The sequence below is a fragment of the Pan troglodytes genome, chromosome 16, assembly GCF_028858775.2.
Source record: "Pan troglodytes isolate AG18354 chromosome 16, NHGRI_mPanTro3-v2.0_pri, whole genome shotgun sequence".
NCBI lineage: Eukaryota > Metazoa > Chordata > Mammalia > Primates > Hominidae > Pan > Pan troglodytes.
In genome coordinates this window covers 61,037,740-61,063,103 of record NC_072414.2, presented here as the reverse complement: position 1 = coordinate 61,063,103, position 25,364 = coordinate 61,037,740, and the positions used below count along the sequence as shown (strand labels likewise).

General features: G+C 46.8%; 1 protein-coding gene across 1 annotated transcript in view; it reads right to left on the bottom strand.

Annotated features, from left to right (window-relative positions):
• Positions 1-6,096: 6,096 nt before the first annotated feature.
• Positions 6,097-25,364, bottom strand: part of NOX5 (NADPH oxidase 5) — a 42,534-nt gene continuing 23,266 nt past the window's right edge. Inside the window, exons 9-16 of the mRNA XM_003952683.4 lie at positions 24,221-24,353; positions 20,406-20,548; positions 16,358-16,402; positions 15,698-15,822; positions 15,324-15,405; positions 14,181-14,280; positions 7,742-7,908; positions 6,097-6,674 (exon numbers count right to left, since the gene is read on the bottom strand). Of these exons, the coding sequence (XP_003952732.1) occupies positions 6,543-6,674; positions 7,742-7,908; positions 14,181-14,280; positions 15,324-15,405; positions 15,698-15,822; positions 16,358-16,402; positions 20,406-20,548; positions 24,221-24,353 (927 nt within the window). The 3' untranslated portion in view covers positions 6,097-6,542. The remainder of the gene's footprint in view (positions 6,675-7,741; positions 7,909-14,180; positions 14,281-15,323; positions 15,406-15,697; positions 15,823-16,357; positions 16,403-20,405; positions 20,549-24,220; positions 24,354-25,364) is intronic.

The window sequence follows — 25,364 nt, the reverse complement described above, 5'->3', positions numbered from 1 at the left end:
CCTCATTTTACCAAGGGGGAGCTGGGAGCAGCTCTGTCACCAGCCTGTCCCATCTTAGTGTGATTTTAAGGTGGAGTGCACCTCTGCCAGTGGATTTCTAGGGTTTGCAAATTCAACCTGATCCCTGGCTATGGAATGAAAGCATGTGTGAGAGATCTAGAGCTAGAGCTGGGGGGAGACAGGATGTTTCTAGGGCCCCTGAAGGTGCACCTTGAAAGGCAGCCAGCTGCTCTACCCACCTGTACCACTGGTCCTGTCTGCCTGCGGGGATGGTGGGATGTTCTCACCCTTGCAGGGGAGCAGCAGAGAAAATAGGGAAAGGAATGAGATGGAGGCTCAAAGGAGTCACAGCAGCTCACCAACACTTATTCTGATCACTAGGCACTGGGGAGACAAAGCCCACAAGGAGTTCACAGACAAGTAAGTAGGCAAATACAATACCGTCCAATACATGTGTAGGTACAAGTAGGTACGTACAGTACAATCCTACGGAGCAGGCTGTTTATTCTGCGATGGGAGGGACCAGCAAGGAAGTCTTTACAGATAGGCTGATGATAAAGTGTTCCGAAATCTCAATCTGAAAGTGGGGAAGGGTGCTCCAAGTGTCAGGCGATGCAGAAGCAAAGGCTTGGAGGTGCGAAGCTGCACAGTGTCCTGGGGGAGCACGAAATGATGTTATTTAAAGTAAAAAAAAGAGCAAGGTGGACATTGCCAAGACCTGAGAGGTAGGCAAGGGCCAGGTAATACTGGCTGTAATGGTAGCAGATCTTCATCTAGGGCTTATGTGGGGGAGGGCTTGTGTACCAGACTCAGGAGTTTGATGGCTATAATAGGAGAGTCCTCGAAAAAGAAGGTGTGCAGTCAGACCCACAGCAGTGTGTGGAGGATGGATCAGAGCCAGGCTGGAGAAAGGAAGACCAGTTAGCTGGGTGGTCTTCCAAGCTTCCTTTCCGGCTAACTGGTCTTCCTTTCTCCAGCCTGTCTCTGCTGCACCAGTTCAGGCAATAGGCAATTTAAGGACTGAACCAAGGCAGGGCCAGTGGGGAAGGAAATGTGCTTGAGAAGCATTTAGAATGCCATGTTGACAGGCTTGATGATTGGCTGAAGGAGGAAGATGGCGGAGATAGAGGAGTCAAGGGTACCTCACGGGGTCACCAGCTGAAACAGACCATAGCAGTGGAAACATTCATGAAACACGCCAAGCACCTACTACGTGGTGACGCTATTCTAGTCACTGGGGACACAGAAACAAATCATTCACTGTTCTTGAACATTCTTTAGGGTTATTTAAAGACAAGCTTAATCTGTATTTATAAACTCATGTCCAGCCAAATTTGGGTAAATCTCAGAATTTTTTTTTCCTTTACCAAAAAATGCATCCTTTTCTTCCCTGCCACACTAAAACTCACTACCTGTCTTTCTTTTTTTCTCCAGCAGGCTACACTCACACAGCTAGGGTAGTTTAAGAGGGCCCATTTGTCCCTGAGTAGTATTAGGGCAGCCCTTTTGGGGCCATGGCTGGGTGGCTAAGGTTGGAGGCTGGAAGCTTCCTTGAGAGTCAAGTCTCTTTCCAGCCATCTCTGCCATTCAGGTTGAGTATTTTTCCCCCTGGGATGAATTTCCTCATAAAATAAATGTCTTGTCTGAATTAATCTTATTTTTAAAAGGAGAGAGTCATCATATTGTAAAGACAGATCATAAAAAGATGCATCAATCTGTCAGGAAGGCTGGTTAATATGAGTATTTGTTTAGCACAGACAGCGTGCCCTGAGGCATCTCAACTTCCAGGCTGGGCTGGTGCTGGGCTTAGCCCCTGTGCACACAATTTCACGTGTATGCCCACGGCCTCCACAGTCCTTCTGAACTAGTTTTGGGCCTGGACATGGCCTTTTATTTTAATACTTAGGCCATTCAGGGCCAGCAGCATATTGATAAGGGGCACTATAGGAGCCTCCCTTTTTAAAGAGCCCACGGAGTGACCCCTGACGTGGAGGGCCAGTCCCCTGGCTTAGGCCTGAAATACTTTCACTTGATACCAAATCAATATTCAGGATCTTAGACAACACTGCAGATAATCTCTGCATTTTGTTTTACTCTTAAAAAATAGATACAAGCCATACAAAAGTACATAAATTAAAAAGTAAAATATCACATGAGTAATACAGGAAGTGAAACCTTACTCAGGTAACACACAAATACAGGAAACAGATAAGAGGAAAACATTCAAGTCCTCCTTTGCCTCCTCCACAGTTAACCACTGCGAACTGCTTGGCATTTGGGCATCATCGGCCATCAGCAAGAAAACGCAACAGGATGGCTGGCTGACTTCTCTCCTTTCACCAGATGTTAACAATGCTGTAGACACATCTGGGCCCCCAACAGATAAGGGCTGTCTGGGCCCAAGACAGATTAAGTCTGGCTTCTAACTGTCTTTCCGTGTATTTTTATCTATTTCTCCCCACATGATATACATATGTCATTTATTTTCTGTGTTATAAATAGGATTATATCAAACACTTGGTACTTGTTTTTTTTTTTTCTTTTACATGACATCCTATTTTGGGTTTCTTTTTAAAATAAAACTATAATATTAATAAAAACTTAAACTTTACAGAAGGGCAAAAAGTAAAACAAAAACAAAAACACAAAATCGTTTCCTTCATTGTATCCCTCCATTCCCACTCCCCAGAGCACACAGATGAATATATTTTCATGCATCCTTTTAGAAATGACAAGTACTTAAACACATACATACTTGATCTGTTCACTTTATAATAAGAAAGTGAGAACTCAGAGAGGTCAAATGATGCACCCAAGGTCACACAGCAGACTGCGGCGGAGGCAAGTGTAGGACTCAGTGCCCTGCCTCCCAGAGGGCAAAGGTTTGTCCACTGTGTCTCCAACAGGTTGGCCCAGAGCCAGTCTTGGCTAATGTTCCTCATCCCTCCCTACCTTCAACCTTGTCTGCTAGCCTGGTGACTCTCCATGTTGCCCATGCCCCCTCCCCTCCCACGAATGCCCCAGCTCAGTGTATTAATAGCCTGCACTTGTGCCGCTCGTCCAGGAGGGCCCTGCCTGATTGGTCATTTCAGGAATGCCTGCTGTCTCCGTCAGCGCTGTCCTCACAGAACAGTGCAATGGCACCTGGCAAAGTGGTTCAGTGGGCTTGTGTTTGTGCTTTTGTTCCCCAAATTACAAGTGACAATTAGGTGCAAAAGACTCTTTGTAAGGATAATTCCATTTAAGTAACCCCTTGCCCTGGGAGGAACCGACATCTGATCTACACTCTGTGCTAGGCTTTGGGTCCCCATGTCTGGCCTTGGGGAGTTTGCAGCTTTATGGGGGAGGATGGGCACACGTGCCGATAACTGGCCTTTGCTCCTTCTCTCTTCTCTTTGCGTGTGTCAGCCTTATCTGTCATGGGCCCAGATGTTTCTACAGCCTTGCCAACATCTGGTGAGAGAAGAAACGTCAGCCAGTCATCCGGATGCATTTTCCTGTTGATGGCCGATGATACCCATCTGCACATCTGGGAAACATCCAGACGGTCAGACCATGCGTGCTGTACACTCACATGTGTGGTCCTGCTGCCTTCGATGACATGTCCACCGAGGCAGACAGAACCTGGACCTGTGAACTCTCCCCAAGCCAGGCCTGTTCAGTTCAACTTGACCTCACCGATGGACATTTTGTTGCAAGCAGAAAAGAGGAAAGCCCAGAACTGGACACTGGGTATGGGGAGGGTAGAGTTTTTGGGGGAAGGCGGCTGCAGTGAGAAGCTGCCAGCTAGAGAAACTGACCTTGAACATGAAGTCTCTTGACTTCACAGAGATGGAGCCTGGAGGTTTTGCCTCTAGTGGGGAGCTTTGGAACAGGGAGTTGTCTTCCCAGCCCCTTTCCCTTTGATTAACTGCCACTCACGGACCAGTCTCACTTCCTGGGAAACAAACCCGCTTGAGATCCGTGATTCTGCAGCGCCCTCTCGTGGGCAACTGGAATCTGTCTGGAGAGAAAACCTCAGGACACGGGCATATGGTCGTCACACATGTGGGCGTTCACGGATTTTAGAATCGTATGTCCAAGTCCTTCCACCTGCTCCCACCCACTATATTATTAAGTCCTCAACGAACAGCTGACTATTTGTATATGCGGGTGGGAGCCTGGTGGAAATCTGTTACGAGAGGGCAAAGGACTGAGGACAGGGCTCAAATGTGTTAAGGCGGTGTAGACAGAGATGGGAAAGAATCCAAAACAGTGACATGCATGTGTGTGTGCATTGAGTGCATGTGTGAGACATCCTGTGCTAAACAGATTCTGCCACGTTTCCAAATGATTTGGCACAGCCTGTTTACATCCTCCAACCTTAAGTCAGAACACCCTCTTTAGTTTCCTTCTGTGCCCCAGAGAGCGTTTTGTCCAAGCCTTCCCAAGCCTGATGAAGAGGGGAAAGTACAGACTCAACAGAGGGAAAGAGGTTCCAAGAGTGTGTGGCCTCAGGCTGGTAAAACTCCAGGTGTGAGTTTCCCTGGTGAGTTGTGTGCCTCCCCAGGCTTGCTGGAAATTAAACACGATCTGGTTGGAAGGCCCCAACACCAGGTCTCCTGGCCTTGCTGACTCTCGGTCCAGGGAGATGGAGGCTTGGTGCAAGCACGAGCCCCGCTTTCCACCCACCCAAACCGAATTAGCCTCTCCTTGACTGCAGGCCCCACTCCTCCTCTCGTATTCTTCTTCCCGTTCCTCCTCACATCTTAAAGATGACATCCTCACTCCCATCCTGCTCTGTCCCAGTCCTCAGGGTATGTTTTGCCTTCCCCTTCCCAGGGCCTGCCTCAGCGTCTTCCTCCACCATCCCCTTCCTATTGCCCCTTTCAGAAGAGAGCTTTCCCCCACCTTCATTCTTCCATCCACCCAACTGGCTCATCCCCTGCACGTCACACCACCCCCACTGCTGCATCCCAGCCCCACCTTAGATAAGGGACATCATCAACCAGGTTATGATCCGGCTTCTTTACCTCCCCCTCCCCAAGCATGGACTTCCAACCCATGGAAAAGAAAGGTGCCAGCTACAATCCCATTGGAAAGTGCCTGGTTCCAACCGCATGATGGCAGCCTTGGGGAAGGGTGCTTTACACTGTCAAGAAGAGAACCTAGCAGGACTGACTGCAAGGTGGAGGATGCCCAGGAAATGTGGGGCTCACAGGAGCTCATGGTGTGGCACAGATGGAAATGTCCAGCTCAGATGGAGGAGGTGAGGCCCACCCTGTCCTCTGCCCAGGGCCGCTCCTCCCCACAGTATGTGCTGAGAGAGCCTTTGCTGCCTCTGCTGTTCCCTCCTGCCCAGACAGGGACAGACGCAAACAGAGGCTGGAAAACAGAGACAGAGGGAGCCAGGATAAACAGAAATGATGTAGACGCACGAAAGCCTGGAGCAGCAAGGAGCTGTACTGAGGTGGAATGTCTTGAGCACTTGGCGTCTCATGTCACCTCACAGCAACTGTGACTGACGGATGGCATCAGCTTATTTCACAGGTGAAAATAACAGACATGGGGAAGCTTCCAGGGCCACACAGCCAGGGTGTGGCTGAGCTGAGCTTCCAGGCTTAGCCCGCTTCAACCCCAGGCACTTGGCCTTTCCACGACAGAGAGAGGCACACAAAGAGGCTGTCTCCATCCTGTTTCTCAAGCGACTCAGCACACAGAGAGAAGGAAGAGGCCAGCATACAGAGCCCAGAGAGGCTCTGAGGGACGCGCCAGGAGAGAGGGAGATGGGGAGACAAAGACACAAGGAGGGGCAGGGAAAGATGCTGCTTATTTCTCCCTATGCAAATGGATTTGGTGGAAAATACATATTTCAGGTTTCATTCCCAGATCATCAGAATCAGAATTTCTGGTAGTGGGACCAAGGAATGTGCATTTGAAGAAGGCTCCTCCAAGTGGCAAGGTGTGCTGAGATATTTGCACCTAACTTGAAAATGCATCCAAAAAATCAGATAAATTGACAGATGGAAAGAGGGAGGAGGAACTGATGGATAATATGTGATAAACAGAGCAAATTATTAACTGAGGAGTCTAGAAAGTAGGCAACACTGTTCACTGTATGATTCTTCTCACTTTTTGTATGTTTGAACAATTTTATAAGATGCCGGAGAAATAAGCTTCCAAATGACTGTGATGATTGGGCAGGTTTGGGACCATGGATGTGGGGGAAGGCTCCGTCGGAAAATGTTTGGAGGAGTGGTTGCCCTCTGCCCCCTCGAACCCCACCCCCAAGCTCCCGTGACCAGCCTCTGGTTTCCTCACTTTCACAGAAACCCCAGAATCTACAGCAGACTGAACAAGGCACTGTCCCTTCCCCTGGGTTCTAGAGGAAGTTCATCTGCCCCTTGGGGTCTCCTGTTCTCTCTGTTGAGCAGGATTAGGGGGTCCCTAGGCTTTGTCTTATTGGGTGGGTCATCTGAGGCTGGTCCCTGTGGGGGCATTTATACTAATGCGATGAAGCAGACCCATGGTGTGGACTTGGGGCAGAGCTTGGAGAGGTGAGGCTAGAAATTCTCTTGGAAAAATCTGAAGCCGAACTTCTCACAATGGCCCTTCAGCACCTTGGCCAGAGCTGGGGAGCCACAGAAGAAGACCTGCACCTTGCCCTTCTTCTCAGCAGCCACTTTCTGGAACACCTGGAGTCAGTGGGGTTGAGGAAGAGAAGAGGGAAGATAGGTGGAGCTGCTGACTCACCAGTGACACAACCACCTGGAGGTAACAGCATAACGGGTCGGCAGCAATGAGCATTCCCATTTTACACAGGGAGCTGCATGGCACAGGTGCTGGGTTTTACAGCAGAGTTCAACACTCAGCCATTCAACTAAGAGCCATTTGTTCAGCTGGCAACATGACCCAGAACCCCAGGTAGAGGACCAGGGCCAGAAATAAATAAGACCCAGGCCCTCCACTCAAGGATCTGCAACTGTGGGAGACAGGCACTAAATTAGACACGCAGAGAGATGCATACAGTGCTCTGGGACTCCCATGGGAGTCTGAACCTGGTGTTAGTCCCCAGGGCTGGCCACCCTGCTGTGATTTAAATATCCTTCCTGATGTCAGTCTTTCCCCCAGTGAGGACCCTTTTCTACTCCAAATTCTGCTTATGAATTGCCTTTTTCTGAAAGTCCTCTTTGATGCCCAAGCACTCACCATGGACATTCCCCTCCCACTCAGCTGTCATGACCCAGGCATGGGGTCATCTGCAGCACTTTTAAAAGCAGCACCTTCTGGGCCACTTCCTGCAAACCGCAAACCCTGACAAGTAAGTGTTCAGGGAAGAAAAATAATAATAAAACCAATCTGAGAAATAAAATAAAAGGATTGCAAACGATTTCATGTCTCTGTGCCTCAGTTTCCCCATTTGTAACAGGAGATGATAAGATTTGGTGTTTTTCCAGGTCCCTGTCCACTCAGGCCTTTTGACACTGGTCCATAGGGAGTCAAGGCTGCAGGGGTCTTTGAGGTCATAGAGACTAACTTCCTCTCTGAACAGATGGAGAAACTGAGGCTAATGATGGAACAAAGGCTAGTGATAAAGCCAGTGTAGGTGCCCTGTTTACCTTTTACACCATGAGGTCCCTTCTGGACTCTGGACTTAACCTCACACTTTGCCCCTGACAGCTTGGGCCTCGTCTCCCCACCGCTGCCTCGAGCTCTCAGCTTCATCCATACCTGCAAGCTGCAGGGCTCCAGTTGGCATTACCTTGCTCCAGTCAGGCCGCCCAGGCTGGGTGCGCGTCTGCAGCCCCGTGATGGAGTCTTTCTTCTCCTTGTTGGCCAGGAGGTCAAGGGCCATCTGCAGGCCAATGGCCTTCATGTCATTCTTGCCCAGTGCAGATGTCATGTACATATGCAGCTCCAGGAAGCGGCCTGTTGGGCAGGGGACAAGGGCTGCACTGAGGGTCTAGTACCCATGATGGGCGCAGGGCAGGATGCCAACCACTACCTTACCCTGGGGCTTGGAAGGAGACCCATAGGTCTTTTGCCCAGGATTTGTTGTGTAACCAGTGCCATGGAGAGGAAAGGCAGCCCATTGCTTGAGCTGGGCCTACTATGTACATGGCACACATTGGTTACTTTATATGCACTAAGGTGAACCTCACAACCACTCCAAGAGTTAGATCTTTTATATTTATTTATTTAGTATTTTTGTGGAGATAGGATTTCACTATGTTGCTGAGGCTGGTCTTGAACTCAAGCAATCCACCCGCCTCAGCCTCCCAAAGTGCTGGGATTACAGGTGTGAGCCACCATGCCTGGCCAAGACTTTTTGTATTTATAGAAGAAGAAATGCATCCCAGGGAAGTGAGCATGGCAGTCCCTGGGCTCCAAAGCTCATGCCCTTCCATGCCTCACATGTCTGTCCTCAGCCTGGCTGGGGACACAAGCCACACACACATGAAAAGATAATTTGGACTAAAGGGTCAAGGGTCGAGTGAATGGTTCATAGCGTGAAGGCTACTGATATGCAGGGAAGGGCTGATGCAGACAGAGCTGCTTCCCAGAAGGGATGGGGACTGGGTTAGGTCTGGGACAAGGGGTGAGAGTAAAGGCAGAGGTGAAGGGAAGGCATGCTAAGAAGGACTAGTGTGAGTACAGAGTGAGAGGCTAGAACAAACGCGATGTTTGCGGGGCAAGGTGTGGTGCCCGGCTGGAGCCGCATCCTCGGATGGGAGCAAAAGGAAATGGGACTAGAAACAGATTGAGGCCAGAATGAGAAGGGTCTTGAATGCCCAGCTAGGAGACAGGGGAAGGTTGAGAGTAACTGAGTAGGGTGTGACATAATGAAACAGCACTTTAGGAAGGGGCATCGGAGAGCTGAAGAGATGGGGAAGGAGACTGGGACGAAGGAGCCCACAAGGCCAGAGCACCCGCAGTTCTGCGCCACAAAGTTATAGGTCTGCTGGGATACTGATGCTTCAGCACTCAGGGGCTCCCAGGTGGGCACCTCTGTGTTCCATAACCAGACATGACATATGAATGTTATCATTTTTATGTATGCCATGGTGAGAAAAAGATTGGTGAGTGCTGCCTTCTTGAGCATCGGTTCAAGCCAGAGTTGGCAGGGCCTGATCTAGGATGTGGGAAGGAGCATTTCTGAGCTGACTGACGATCACCTCATCCTTCTCCTCTCCCTCTCTTCCCCTACACCCAGACTAAAGGAGCTTTGCCATTCCAACCTGCTCTCTATTGTTTCCTAAGTCACCATCAGCTCATTTTTCATTTGGCCTAAGGTCTCAGCTGCTGTTACAATGCAAATGGCCCTAGGAGGGCTAGCACATTTCATGTCACATGTCACTTAACCCCTAGTCATGCTGGATGGTGTGGGAGGGAGGGAGATGTATTATGAGATGCCCACCTGGGGGACCCCCTGCTTCTTACCCTCCCTCAGAGTCACCATACCCCAGAGAGGGGTAAGAGGAGAGAAGGGGAGACACCATGGTGGGAGGGAGAAGACAAAGGGGCTGTGGAGGATGACCTGGCATGGTTCTCACTCTCTCCATCCAGCTGTGTTTGAGATAGCCATCTCATTTCTGGGACACTTTCCTAAGAAAATCATCCAAAGCAAGGAAAAAAACTATGTGCACAAATATATTAATTTTGGCATTTTTATGATTATGGAGAATGAGGAATAAACAAAATGTACAGTAGTAGGAGCTTGGTTAAATAATTTACGGTATAACCACTAACTATACCACTCATTATATAGCCATTAAATACTACTACTACTTTTATTAAACACTTATTACTACTAGCACTTCTACTACAAATAAATGTATTAAGCAGTTACTATTACCACCACCACCACCACTAAATTTATCAAGCAGTTTATTAAGCTCCAGTCACTGTTCTATGTGTTCTGCAGATGATATCTCATCTAATTCCCATGACAATCCTATGAGGTGGGTACTAGTAGCATCCAGATTTTTCAGATAACTGCTTTCAAGGCAAACTAGTTAAATAATATGCCCAAGGTCCTATACCTATTAAGGGTAGAGTAAAGATACAAACTTAGACAGAATAATTGACGCTTAAGCTATAGAAATGAAAAATTATAAACCAAAAATTATTTAATGCAAACCTTGACGTATAATTAAAGTTGAAATCAGAAGCCACAAGTTTCAGCTGCAGTTAATGAGAAACCCTGAAAGAAATTTGATGTGATAGAGTTGTTGACTCGAGTGGCTTTGAGAATGCAAAGCACTGGGTTAGCTGTTACCCTTTGTTTACACAGATTAGGAAGAAGCAAACAGCAAATATTTATGTGCCAGTAACTAGAAAATTTAAATTAAATTTAAACTTTTCCTTTAGCTTGTCATCATAAAATTGAGTTTCTAATGAATTAATATACGTAAAAGCATTTAGAAAAATGAAGTCAATGTTATATAAATATTTGCTGTAATTGTTATTTACAAGAAAGGGCAAGGAGCTTTACTGAACTAGTCTAAGCTTGAAGAGTTATCTTCCAAAGACTGTTGACTTGAACTTTAAGGCTCTGAATGTTTGTTATAGTAAACTAGATCTGTTTGGATAGTTTCTTGTAGAAAACTGTGTTTGATTCCTTGAATGTATAAACTGTGTTTATCATAGGAATTTGAATTCACTCATGACAACCTTGTGATAATTAAATAGTCAAATACGATCTAGTTCTAATGAACTCAACAAGTCTAAAACACTATGCCAATTCTCTTAAAAAGTTAGAAACATGTCTAAAGATATTTCTCCTTGTATAAATTATAAGGAAAACAAAACAATGACTTTAACAGATTAACATTTAAATATAGTGTAAACCCTCAGTATTCCACAAAGATGTCCCATGAAGACTATGATATGATCCAGAGAAATATTTTATCATACTTAACAATGATGAGAGTAAATGCTTAGTAAAAAATGTAGAATACAGCAAACACTTAGGCAGTGAGGAGGGAGAGGTTGGAGAGGTTGAGGGGAGGACATTCAAACCTTCTATTTTTTTTTTTTTTTTTGAGACAGGATCTTACTCTGTTGCCCAAGCTGGAGTGCAGTAGGGCTATCATGGCTCGCTGCAGCCTCAAACTCTTGGCCTCAAGTGATCCTCCCACCTCAGCCTCCCAATTAGCTAGGGCTACAGGTGCATGCCACCATGCCTAGCTAGTTTTTTAAAAAACATTTTTTGTAGAGACAGCATGTGCCTATGTTGCCCAGGCTGGTCTCAAACTTGACCTCAAGCAATATTCCTACCTTGGCCTCCCAAAGCACTGAGATTACAGGCGTGAGCCACCAGGCCAAACATTCATTTTTGATAAAAGTATAAAAGAAGGGACCAAACAGTTAATGACTTCATGTATGTTAAGGTATTTAATCTTTTTTTAAAAAAAAAAACAGGAATGGAAGGAAAAAGGGTGTCTAATCTTTATCTTAGATCACTCTCTAAACTTTTTATTCTCATTTCATCAGAAAAAAGGTTGAGCACTCACCCCCAATAAATATATATCTGTATCCATGTTTGTCTCTACTCACAGCTTGTGTACATCAAAAATGTATGTTGCAGGCCAGGTGCAGTGGTGCATGCCTGTAATCCCAGCACTTTGGGAGGCCAAAGCTGGTAGATCACTTGAGCTCAGGAGTTCAAGACCAGCCTGAGTAACCTGGAGAAATCTCATCTACAAAAAATGAGATTAGCTGGGCATGGTGGCACACACTTGTAGTCTCAGTTACTTAGCAGGCTGAGATGGGAGGATCGCTTGAGCCCGAGAGGCAGAGGTGGCAGTGAGCGCCACTGCACTCCAGCCTGGGTGACGGAGCCACACGCTGTCTCAAAAAAAAAGAAAAATTTACATTGCCGTAAAATGAACCACATTTACCCTTCCACCTGAAACAACCAGAAAAATGGACAAAACACATGAAACAATGGTTTCCAGATATTGATCAGCAGGTGGCACGGGACTATCATTGCTGAGAGAAGAGAAACAGATGAAGTAAGCACTACAACAGCCCCGCTTATTGCCTGATGCAGTCTCCTGAGGAGAGGAGAGAAGACAGAAACTGGCATTCACAGAGGCCAGGACAGCCAGAATGTTAAGCACAAGACTGGAAAAGTGAACTGCAGAAAGGAAGAGAAGGAAGGTGGGAAGGAGAGAAGGAGAGATGCAGGGAGGAGGGGAGGCAGGGAGGAGGCTACTCACTTGCTCTGAAAATCTGCATAGTTTCTCCTAAGTCTCTGGCTGAGCATTAATTTGAATGTGTGAAAGAAAATGACCAGAAAAACTAGGATGAACGATACCTCGAGCTTAAACAGCTGGGAATAGTTGGTGTTCTCACTAAAAGCGAAGAGGCTTTGCCGTATATAGCGCATTAGGTGGAGTCCTCAGAAGTGTATCACCTTAGTACTGGGGTTAAATTAATCCCGCACTAAAGGCTGCTCTAGACTCACCCCAATAAAAGTTAAAAGTGAGCCTTAAGAAGATCCACAGTCTTACATAATTTAACTGTGCACCAGAACGAAGTGCAGTACTATTTAAAGAAATAACACAAAGTCCAGGCTGGTGGCTCACGCCTGTAATTCCAGCACTTTGGGAGGCTGAAGCAGGTGGATCACTTGAGGTCAGGAGTTTGAGACCAGCCTGGCCAACATGGTAAAACCCCTCTCTACTAAAAACACAAAATTAGCCTGGCGTGGAGGCGGGCGCTTGTAATCCCAGCTACTTGGGAGACTGAGGCAGAAGAATTGCTTGAACCTGGGAGGCGGAGGTTGCAGTGAGCCGAGATTGCACCTGGGTGACAGAGCTAAGGTGTTTGCAGTGAAAAGCCAAAAGAGTTTCTCACCAGCAGACCTGCATTACAAAGAACCATCAGTTCTTCAAGCAGAAGGAAAACTTTCCCAGATGGAAATCTCAATCCAGGCACAAAAAGTGAAAAGACCCCAGAAATGGTAAATATATGTATAAAAATAAAAAATTTGCTTTTCTGATTTTTAAATTTCTTTTTAAAAGATAATTGGACAAATGGTGGTACACCCATAAAATGGAATACTACTCAGCAATGAAAAGGAATGAATGGACTTACTGATATATGCAACAACACGGATAAATCTTGAAGGTATTATGCTAAGTGAAAGACGTCAGACGGAACAGACTACGTATTATATGATTCCATTTATGTAAAATTCTGTAAAAGGCAAAATTGTAGTGATAGAAAGCAGACCAGTGGTTGCCAGGGGTTACAAGTCAGGGGAGGGTGTTGACTGCAAAACAGGAAGAGGAAATTTTCAGGAGGAATGGAAAGAAATGCTCCATATTTTGATTGCAGTGGTGGTTACACTACTGTATGCATTTGTCAAAATGTCATTGTATTTATTGTACACTTAAATTGGTAAATTTTATTGTATGTAAATTATACTTCAAAAGCCAAACACAAATCAGTGTGAATAAGAATCGTTTGAGGAGCATGTTAAAATGTACATCCCTGAGCCTGACTCTCAGAGAATCTATCTGATTTGGAAGATCTGGGGTGAGGCCTAGGAATTTAAATTTTCAACATGTGCCTATTCTGAATTAAAAGATATGTCATGAAAAAGATAAATTACAAAAATAAAGAAATATATTTTTATAAAATATGAATAAGAAAACAAAAATTGGAAGGGAATCCTTTAAAATGCCTGATGTCATCTGGATAGCGTGGATAGCTGGATGAGATTATGAGGGCTTTTTTTTCCCCCTTCTATTTTTCAACTTTACAAAATGTTACATTTTCATAGAATCTCCCCCCATCCTACTTCTCCAGAAATGGAATAAACACCTCTTAAAAAGACTCTGAATTAGCCTGGGCAATATAAGGAGATTTCATCTCTACGAGAAAAAAAAAAAATTAGCGGAAGTGGTGGCCTGCACCTGTGGTTCCAGCTGCTCTGGAGGCCAAGGTGGAGGATTGCTTGAACCTGGGAGGTGGAGGCTGCAGTGAGCCATAATCATGCTACTGCACTTCAGCTTGGGCGACAGAGTGAGACCTTGTCTCAAAAAAAAAAAAAAAGACTCTGGGTTCACTTTAATGGTTAAATGGTTCATTTTAGGTTACGTGAGTTTCATATCAATAAATTATTTTTTTAAAGAAGCTGAAGGCCCCTGCCCTACTCCTACTGCCCTCAGGCCCTGTCCCTCTCTTACCATATTGAGCCTCCTTGGCCTGGTCCATCTCCAGTTTAGTCAGCAGGCTCACAAACCACTCGAAAGACCGCTGGTCTCTGTTGATCCAGATAAAGTCCACCTACGGAGAGAGGACCTTCAGCTCAGAGGCTGGGTCTCCCTGATTTGCAGGAGGCTCACATCTGTAATCCCTGGGACCCATATGACCACCCTGAAGTAAGCAGGGAACATTCAGATACCCATTTAAGGGAGGGAAAAATCAAGGCTCATAGAGGTGAGCAGCCATGCCCAGATCACAGAGCAGCATGGGACCAGAACCAGGTTTCTGACCCCAAGGCGGGGATTTTCTCTAATATCTTCTATTGTTTACAACAAACAGTGTGTTGAAATACTAGCTTAGGATAGCCAGAAAAACATAAATTACTTTTTAAGAAACTCTTCTAAGTGGCCTATACAGGATGATGAATTTTCAAAAGGCAAACATGTTTCCATTATTATTTGATTATATTATTTTAATTATTATTATTATTTTTATTATTTCTTTTTTGAGACAGAGTCTCTGTCACTCAGGCTGGAGTGCAGTGGTGTGGTCTCAGCTCACTGCAACCTCTGCCTCCTGGGCTCAAGTGATCCTCCCACCTCAGTCTCCCAAGTAGCTGGGACCACAGGTGCTCACCACCACACCCAACTAATTTTTGTATTTTTGTTAGAGATGGGGTTTCACCATGTTGCCCAGGCTGGTCTTGAGCTCTTGGGCTCAAGTGATCTGCCTGCCTTGGCCTCCCAAAGTGCTAGGATTACAGGCATGAGCCACCATGCCCAGCCAGTATGTTTTCATTCTTAAAACCACCATAGGGTCATGGATAGGTAGCATCATGGCTGTAACTGAATCCAGACTGCCTAGCTGTCAAGCTTTGCAACATTTAATGAAATGTTAAGAACATCTCTCAGAAGTGATGGGAATGTTGAAGCAGGGGCGGAGCTCAGACATTCAGGAGGCACCGGGATAACTCATTTAAGAGAATTCACGGTATTGTGGGGAAAGAAAGATCCCATTAGGGATCACCTATCCGCTCCCACCTTTGCACAGGAGGATGGGCTCCTATTTTAGGAGTTGTCCAGGGGAGAAGGTCTGGAGGCCTGCCTGCAGGAGGTGGTACTCACCTTATGGAGCTTCATGTTGTCTTGGACACCTTCGATCCAGGAGTGCTGGCAGCTGGGGCAAGTATGCTTTCTTTTCTGGTGCCTGAGGGGAGGCAGGAGGAAGGGGTTGTAAATTTGGGGTGAGATTTTTCAGGACCCCAGAGAACAGTTCAGGGGACAGGGAGCAAGGATGGGGTGGCAGAGCCCACTCTATGAGGAAGGGGAGGGATGAGACACAAAAAGGAGAGGGGGGCAGAGCAGGAGAGGAAAGAGAGAGAAGAGCAGAGAGAGACAGGTGAAAGGAGAGGAAGGAGAAGGAATAAAGGGAGGAGGAGCAGGGAGGGCACCTTGGGGCTCTGACCCAGGATGCAGGCAGGAGCACACTGTTCACCCACCTGTACATGATACTCTGCAGAATGGAAGCAAAGGGGGTGATGCCGATGCCTGCCCCGATGAGCACGGCATGCTCAGAGGCAAAGATCCTGCGGGTGGGGGTCCCATAAGGCCCATCGATGTAGCACTGTGCACAAGAGGGCATCAGAGAAGAGAGATGGGGGGTGACGCTGGTCTCCCCTGCTACCAGGGGATGTCCCCAGGGCTTCAGAACCCCCTTTATATATAGAAAGACATCTCCTGGGCTGGAAGCCAGGTCTAAGTGAGAGCTCCCACTCCAGTGCTCTTTCTCAGCACCAGTCTGGGGAGAGCTCTAGGTGTTAGAATGCAGAGCTAGTGAAAACAAGGACCCAATTCGCATCCCTGGGGTGTGTGCCGTGGGTGCCCAGGAGACAGGGACGGAGAGCACGTAGGCCTATACACTGTACACCCATCCCTGCTCCTGGTGAAGAGACAGGCTGAGGGTGAGGCTGAGCACCCTTGGATATAAAGAGCAGGGGAAGGGATGTGGTTACATGACCCGGATACCTGGATGTCAGCCCATGGGGATTTGAGGAGCTTGAGTACCCACAACCACAACAGCCCCTCCTTAAAGGCAAAGACTTCATTTTCTTTGGTTGGGGCAGGCATTATTGCTCACGTCCACCCCTGCAGCCTCTCACCTTGATGTTACAGAATTTGTGTTTCTCCAAAAGTATCTCAGAGCCCTGCAGGGAGTAGAGCAGAGAGTTATGGGTCTTGGAATGGACAGTGTTAGGGATTTCTTAGAAGTTTCTTGCCCTTGCCAGTCTGAGCAACTTTATAAAAAGGGAATTGCTTTTTCTGCCCAAACCATTCAGGGAACACGAAGCTCTTTTGAAAGAGAACATCAGGGATGTGCTGGTAAACTAACTTCTGGCGAAGGGATAACAGTCTTGATTGTTAGCTTCTGCCCATTTCTGTGGTGTAAATCCTGCCCACCGTGGCTCCCACCATAACAACTATGTTTAATAACCAGCTCATGAAATTCCTGAAAATTTAACAGTGGCTCCTATGGTCCAGCACAAGTCAGTTTCAGGGTGTGACTGGAGAGCATTCCCCTACTAGCCTGAAATATTCTTTTCCCTCTGCCTGAAACACCCTTTCCTCTTCCCCAGCTGTCAAATTCTGTCAGTGTACACTGTATCCTTCATTGTCCAGCTCATTTGAAGTTGCTATTCCTCTTCAAAGCTCTTCCCACCTTCTCCAAGCAGAGAAGCCAGGGCCTCCCCTGGCTCACAGCTCCCCAGGCCCTAGGGCTTTGCTCTGGGGTTCAGACAGTGTGCTCCTCAGGGAAGAGAGCAGGCCTCCTCTGTCTTCCTCAGGACTTAGAGCGTGGTAGACAGTCAGACAGCCCTGTCCGAGTCAATGCCTTTCCTTCTGGAAGGTGAAGGAAGCAGACCCCAGAACAGGCCTGAAGGAGCCTGTGCTATTTCCTGCTCTGGTGCAGGAGGCAGAGTTAGGAGTGACCTTCGCAATCATCCAGGCTGAAAGCATGGGAAGGACGTGCCCACATTCCCACAGAGCTCGGGTAGAGCCTGGATCTCCTGCTGCCTGTCCAGGATTGTGACATCACGCTGTGTTGCTTCTTTGTCGGGAGATGACTGAAGGCTGCTCCCCCTGGTGTGGGGCATGAACTCCTGGCGGTGGTTTGAGAGTTATGCTGTGAGACAGCTCTTCTCCTTTTAATTTTCTTTAGTCCTTCTGATGGCAACGAGAAAGCCTTCCATTCTGGCTAATGCATCTTTTAACCTCTCTAACACTTACTAATCTCTTCTCTTTTTTCCTTCCTTTTTACAAAGTGAGAAAGGAAAGAAAGAAAAGAAAGAAAGAGTGAAAGAAAGAAAGAGAGAGAGAGGGAGGGAGGGAGGGGGAGAGAGAGAAGGAAGGAAGGAGAGAGAGAGAAAAAAAAGAAAGAAAGAAAAGAAAGAAAGGGAAGAAAGAAAGAAAGAAAGAAAGAAAGAAAGAAAGAAAGAAAGAAAGAAAGAAGGGAGAGGGAGGGAGGGAGGAAGGGAGGAAGGGAGGGAAGGAAGGAGTAAGAGTGTGGAGCACCACCTCTGGCATGGAGCCTTAGCAGACAGGCCATCTAGCAAGAATTTAATAACATTGATTCTCATTGTTTTTACTTTCAGAGCTATCCTGTGCAGCATGCGATACTAGTTTTCCATTAGAGATAATAATCTTATGACTTGTTTTGAAATACAATTAAGTTTAAAGTAATGTTGGGATGTAAGAGAAATACTAAGTAGAAAGTATTACTGGGGCAGTTCTTACGCAAAAGTTAGGAAGGTAGCAGGCAGATGATTGGCTTCAGAGACATCCAGGTGATGTGTCATCCTTCCTGAACATGGCTTGCCCTTAAGGCATGTTCCAAGGACCCACGATCCCTGGGAAGATAAGCCAGCTGGCCCTCCTGTCTCTAGTCCCACCTTCCTCAGCCTTACTAGGCCACTGTCTTCAGAAGAAGCTTCCCACTGTGTGTGAGTCTCCTCCTTTGTCTTCGTGTACACCAGGTCTTCGTCCTGCGGCCAGGGATCTCCCTTGGGCCTATAGGACGTCAGCTCCAGTGACGTCCTTGGATGCCACAACTCCCTGTGCTGAGATGCAGGACTGGATGAGTGGGGGCTGTACACTCTGCTTTGTTTCAAAACAGAAATTTCTTTATTATTTAAATCACAAATCGATAATGTTAGCTTTAAAAATGCAGATATAGAAACTATTAAACAATAGTGAAAAAAGTATCAGAGCACATAACTACTCAACATTTTCTCTATGCCCTTACAGATTTTTTTCTAACACAGACATACACAACACTTTTACATAAATGGAGCATACTTTTTAGTAACCTGCTTTTTCCACTTACTACATCTTGACTGGTTTTCCAGGTAAATACATTTAAATTGACCAAATCATTTTTTTAGGAGACTTAATATTCTATTGTAAAGGTGATCAGCAATTTATTTAGGTATTTTCCTATTGTTTGGCATTTTGATTAGTCTCATTTTCTCATTATTGAGAACAATCACCCTCTCTGAAATAGCACTTTTCCCATCCCTACCTCTTGACACTGACTTCTTTATCTTTATAGCATTTATTATCACCTGACATGTTACGCATATATTTATTTGTTCATTGTCTGTCTCCCCACCAGAAGGTAAGCAGTGACTATGCCTATGTTGCTTACTGATAGATCTCCAGCATCTAGAACAGAACCTGGAAAACAGCAGATGCTGTGCTTCATAAATATTTGCTAAATGAACAAGGAAATTACTATATTTTGTGTGCACCTGTCCAATTAGCTTTTTTTTTTTTTTAGCTGGAGCCTCATTCTGTTGCCCAGGCTGGAGTACAGTGGTGTAATCTCGACTCACTGCAACCTCTGCCTCCTGGGTTCAAGAGATTCTCCTGCCCCAGCCTCCCGAGTAGCTGGGACTACAGGCACGCACCACCATGCCCGGCTAATTTTTGTGTTTTTAGCAGAGACGTGGTTTCACCATGTTGGCCAGGATGGTCTCAATCTCCTGACCTCATGATCCGCCAGCCTCGGCCTCCCAAAGTGCTGGGATTACAGGCGTGAGCCACCGCGCCTGGCCCCCAATTAGCTTTTAAGAATACATCTCTAAAATGGAGTTGCTGGGTGTGTAGGTATACATATTTAAAATGCTGACACATATGGCCAGGCTGCCTGCCAGAAAGATTGTGCCAATTTATAGTGGCAGAGGTGACTGAGGTCCCAAGAAAACAGCTTTTAGTGTATCTAGCCCATTGATCCACAGTGTGCCATGACTCATCTGATTTTGAAAGTCAGCTTCCTCCTTCAGGAAGTTTCCCTGATTAACAGCCGAGAACGTTCTGCTTCTCCTACCTATCCCTGCATATCCCAGACCTTTGCTCCTGGTGTGGTCCTGGAAAGGTCCTCTGGTCTGGCCAAGCAGGATCTCACCTGGATTTCAACTCTGGACTTTAAATTCCCCAATGGCAAGGTAGGGTTGGGCCAGGCCTGGGAACGTCTCCTATGGCAGGGTTTTCATATGTTAACCTGTCTCCCAGTCAGGAGGCACAGTCTACTTAGTTTGAGTTCAGCCACCCTCGGCCTCAGCGTCTATTCTTATTTCTTTAGCAGTTGCTCTGTCTCTCTCTGTTCCTCCAAAGCCTTGATGGCACCAGCAACTCATCAGCTTTATAGGTTTCATCAAGGCTCAAAAGAGAATAACATTGCTGATGGTGATGATGATGATGAGGGGCCCACCTGGACCAGGCTGCCTATTTCAAGCAATACTTTATGTGCATTCATTCAGTTGGTTTTTAAAATAGTCACAGGAGAAAGGTAAGTAACAGAGGAAACGACTTCTATTTTATAGATGAACAAACCAAAAGACATGCCCAAGCCCACACAGTTAGAAAGTATTAGAGCAGAGACCTGGAGATGGGTTTTTCTGATTTCAATTTCCACTCTCTTTCTGTTGCTCTCTCCCCCTTCTAATGGGGGACATCAGACTGGGAAGGATCTGGAGTGGTCAGACTTAGAGAAGGTTCTTGGACCACAGAGTTAGCAGTTGCCTAACCCCCTTGTGCTGCCATCTGTGTACACAGCAGTTGCTCAATAATTGATGCTCACTGAGAAGAAGGAGGCAACTTGGTCTCTGTGGACTTGCCAGCAGAGTGGACCCCTTCCCTCCAGTAGCCACCTACCTTGGACGACCTTTGACTCTTTCTCATTGTCACACTCCTCGACAGCCTCTTAGAACCACGGCCCAGTGGGTCTGATGCCTTGAAGGACTCATACAGCCTGTTTGTCCACTGGCCTTGGGACCGAATGTGCAGCCAGATAGTGTCTGAGAAAGAGAAGAGTGGGAGGGGAAAGGAGGTCCATAGTGACCGGCACCAGGGAGCAAGCCTCACCCCACTGGAGGGATTGCTGCTGGGCCTCAGCCCTCCAAGTCCTGGTTTGAATGTCCTTCCTCAGGACCAGACTAGCAGCCATAGCCACAGGACTTGGAGAGCTGATCTCTGTGGGGCAGACCTTGAGATCTTTCTTGATGAAGTCAACCTGAGCTTAATAAGGGTACAGACTCCTGTACCAAAGAAAGGATCAGAGCAGCTCACTAGGAATTTTCTAAAGGCAGGGACTCTGCCACCTTCATCAGGCCAAAGACTCACCAAAACAGGCCCTCCTGCTATTCAATGGTTGTGCACACAGTAGGCGCTCAGTCCATGGTGGTACCAACTGCTTTCATGATACCCATGCCTGGGATGTAGCAGGTGCTTACTAAGGTCCTCTGTTGAATGAATGACTGATGGAAATGTGGTGTGAGGTGACGTGACTCTTCTGCTGAGTGGTACCAAATAGAATCCACAACATCAGAGTGAGGAGGATGCAAGAGATCTCCTGCTTTGAACTCTTGCCCTTTTCCTTTTTTTTTTTTTTTTAAACCAGGGATTCTTTTAGCAGTCCTGTGAAGGCAGTGGATAGTCTCCTTCTCAGAATAAGGGTCTAAATACACGAAGCAGGGATGGCCAATCTTTTGGCTTCCCTGGGTCACATTGGGAGAACAAGAATTGTCTTGGGCCACACATAAAATACACTAACACTAACAATAGCTGATGAACTAAAAAGAAAAAAAAAATCACACAAACAAAAAAATCTCATCATGTTTTAAGAAAGTTTATGAATTTGCGTTGGGCCACATTCAAAGCCGTCCTGGGCCCCATGCGGCCCAAGGACCACAGGTTGGACAAGCTTGACATAAAGTAATATACAGAGAAATTACATATGAATCCAGTTATAATTAGTTATCAAAATGTTAAAAAAAAATTTGTGACTTAGGAATCCATGTGCTTCTTTGTTAATACATGAATTAATGAGCTGTAGCAGGACCCAACGAGCCCTGGGAATCAGAAGTAGTAGTGAGCATAAATACTCTTGAAGCATTGGCCACAACTGTAACATACAGAAAGGCATCCATGGTTTTTACCGTGAAAAAGTCAGAGGTATCATTAATGCTCCTGGGGTTTGTTGCTCACATTTATCATTGAAGAAAATGATAAATTTCAGTTAGAGGTTAGTAAAAATAAAGATGTCCCATTCAAGTTGATGAAGGAATTCATGACCTGGTGTTACTCTGCATTTTACAGAGGCTTAGAGAGGTGCTTCATAGTTTATGAGGAGTGGATTGAAAAGTCAGGACTGGAGCTCAAGTTCTAGGATCCTAGCTCCATCCACCTCTCTGAGGTTTCCTCCTTCATTAAGGCATCAGCATCCCAAGTCGCTTGAAGTGCCTCAAGCAACGACTCAGACCTAGGAGGTCTCCAAGAATGGTGGTTGAATTCATTCAGCCACAGCTGCTAAACTGAGTCCCACTCCTGACTCCAGTAAACAAGCTCTGTAAACAAAGTTGGTATATTATCAGCCCCCAGATGAACCCTCTCAGCTCAGGGCAGGAGACTCTCCCAGGGTCCAAGGACAGGCAGATTCCAAACTGAGACCCAGAAGAAATCCCTTCAAGAACTGGTGAAGGTGGGGCACAGTGGCTTATGCCTGTAATCCCAGCACTTTGGGAAAGGCAGGTGGATCACCTGAGGTCAGGAGTTCAAGACCAGCCTGGCCAACGTGGTGAAATCCAGACTCTACTAAAAATACAAAAATACGAAAAAATTAGCCATGCATGGTGGCGTGTGCCTGTAATCCCAGCTACTCAGGAGGCTAAAGCAGAAGAACCCGGGAGGCGGAGGCTGCAGTGAGCCAAGATCACACCACTGCACTCCAGATTGGGTGACAGAATGAGACTCTAAAAAAAAAAAGAACTGGTGAAATATAACAAGTTTGGAAAGTTAGGGGAGAAAAAGAATTGGTGAAATACATGACACGCCCATATAATATTAATAATAGTCAATAACCATATTAGTATCCACACACTGGAATACCATGCAGCCACAAAAAGGAAAAGCTGTATATTCACTGATATGCAAAGATCTCCATGACATACTGTTCACTAAGAAAAAGTGTGCTGCTATGAAACACTGCCTGTAGTGTGAGCCCATGTATACAAAATCTCTCCATCTGATTAGCCATGTAGATAGATAGATAGAGAGAGCTGGAAGCCTATTCACCAAATAATTGGCAATGGTTTTCCTTGGATAAAATTATTTGAAGGATTCTCATTTTCTTCTGTACATATTTTGATATTGTCTGAGTTCTCTGACAGCATAGACGTTCTTTACAAAGTAGAAAAGAAAAGGAAAAAATTAGGGAGAAAATAGCTTCACCCTCTCCAACCTCTAACTTTGTTCCGTGGTACATCGAGGGCACAATTCAGGTGATTCCAAGGTAGGGGGTATGCAGCCCCACATGGGGAAACCCTGGCCTTGGGTCTACATCGTGAGCTGAGGGATCTGGGCCAGGGGTCCTGCTGGGCTGGGTCTGGGAGGCATCCTGAGTGACACTAAAGCTTGTAACCAGGATGAGTCAGAGAACCCCCAGCACCCAGGGCTGGATACCCCTCATGAAGCCAAGCAAGGGTCTTACTGTAATAGGTCACTGAAGGCCTTCCCTGTTGGAAATGTCAGTGCAAGCCACACTTGTCATACTTGGAGGCACCTCTCGTGGTGGGAAGGCCAATCATTGGCCTGGCCAGAAGGGCAGAGGTCCAGGCAGCAGCTCTAAAAACAGCCTGGGACCAGAAGGAAGGCACGTGCACGGGTGAGAGTCAGAGGACAGCTAAGCAAAGCATCAGCTGAACTGTTCTGTGTGTGCTGGGAACCCAAAAAGCAGTGGGAATAGTTCAGGGCTGGAGAAGGGTGTGAGGGATTCTGCTGCCTTGGGGCTCTATAAGGCCCAAGTCCAGGCGGGAGTAGGGAAGCCTGGTCTCCCATCGCAGCCCTCTTAAAAATGCCTATATCCTCTCCTGAGCTGGCTACTCCTCTGCTTAAGAACCATTCCTGGCTCCCAGTTGGCTGCTCCATCCATCTGGATTCCAACTTTGCTTCTGAAGTCCTCCTTAGTCCCATCCTAGCTCTAACTGGCTTTGCCAGCCACATCACCTGCCTTTCATGCTCTTTTTCTCTCTCTGTATGTCCCTCCCTTCTTTCCTTGCTACTCCACCTGCCTACCCCCCGCCACCCCCCATAGCTCTAGTTACAGGAGACTCTTCTGAGTTTCCAGGTCCTCATGTTTTTACTTCTGCTTTTCCCTCTGCCTCCTCCCCATCTCCTTCCCTATCTGTTAAACTCCTACTAACCATTCAAAGTCCAGCTGAATGCCCCTGTGTCTGCAAAGGCTTCTCTCCACCAAGCCAGGCCCTCCCTGTAAGACTTCAGTGCAGCTGGTACAGCCCTTGCCATGCCAATCGGTGTCTGCATGCCTGCTCCCACTTCAAAGAGAGCTTTTTGAGGCTGACTTTGTGTTTCTGGCCTTGTTCAGTGCTGTGTTCCGAGTTTCCAGCCTGTACTTGGCCCACGGCAGGAACTCAGTGAATATGTGCAGAGTGACTGGAGGAGGTGGCCATTACCTTTCTGCTCAGGAGCACTGCTGATGGTGAAGGGGTGCCACTCATAGCGAGCAATGGTGGGGATGTTCAGATACAAGTAGTCACCAGGTCTATAGTGAAAAAAAGGGGGCCGCTTGATGAGGAGATGAGTGACCTGGGAAAGAGGAAGGAGATCTGCATCATTCCTGCAGGCCCAAAGCCACCAGGGGCTACAGGACATGAGGGCAGAAGCTGGGCTGCCCTCCTCCTCCATAAAACAGGCATGCCCCGAGACACAACACTCTTCTGTGCTTCTGAGTGGCGGCCCACCTCAGCAGCCAACCTGCCAATCTGGAAGTGGGCAACAATCCTAGAGGGGGCAGCCAGGCTGTGTCTGAATTGGGGCCCCTGGTTTTACCCTGCTTCTCAGGGTGTAAGCACTGCTTTTTAGTGGACCCTCTGTGACGTATCCCTGTGATGCCTCCCTGGCTACTCCAGCCCTTTCTTGGAACTTCAGCCAGAGTGTGGCTAGCATTCTAACCATCAATGGGCATCTCTCCTTGGATAACAACATCCTTCCAGACAATTGCTTTGGAGCACTGTGTTATCTCTAGGCCTCACAGCAATTGTATGACGTGGATATTATTTTCTCTCTACTTTAGGGACAAGAAGAGGAGGCTCAGAGGTTAAATAACTTCCCAAGGCCACTGGGTAAGAAACCGTGGGATCTGAATGCAGCTGAGGCTGTTGGATGCCAGAGCCTAGACACAGAGCACAGCCTCATTCTTCAGCCTCCCAGGTCCTCTAACGCAGTGTGTCCAGAGCTGAGCCCGCCTAGAACTGCCTTCCTTTTCTCAGACACCTGGGAGACGTCCTAGACTCCATCTTCTCTGTTGCCGCAAAACATAACCAGTTGCTTCTTGAGTCTTTCTGTGATGTGCACCTGCCTCCATCCCATGGCCACTGCCTCAGTGTCAAGGCCCTCATGAACTCTCATCTTTGTATTTGCAAGAACCTCCCCACAAGCCCCCTCCAAGCTACCTTCCACAGAGCAACTAAAGAAATCTAACTAGAATATTAATGGTCACAGCTTAATACCACCATCTCCTCCCAGCGTGCTCAGGGGTTCCCCATGGCCTGCGGGGTTGGTCTCCCAGCTCAGGAGGCCCTTCATAATCAGGCCTTC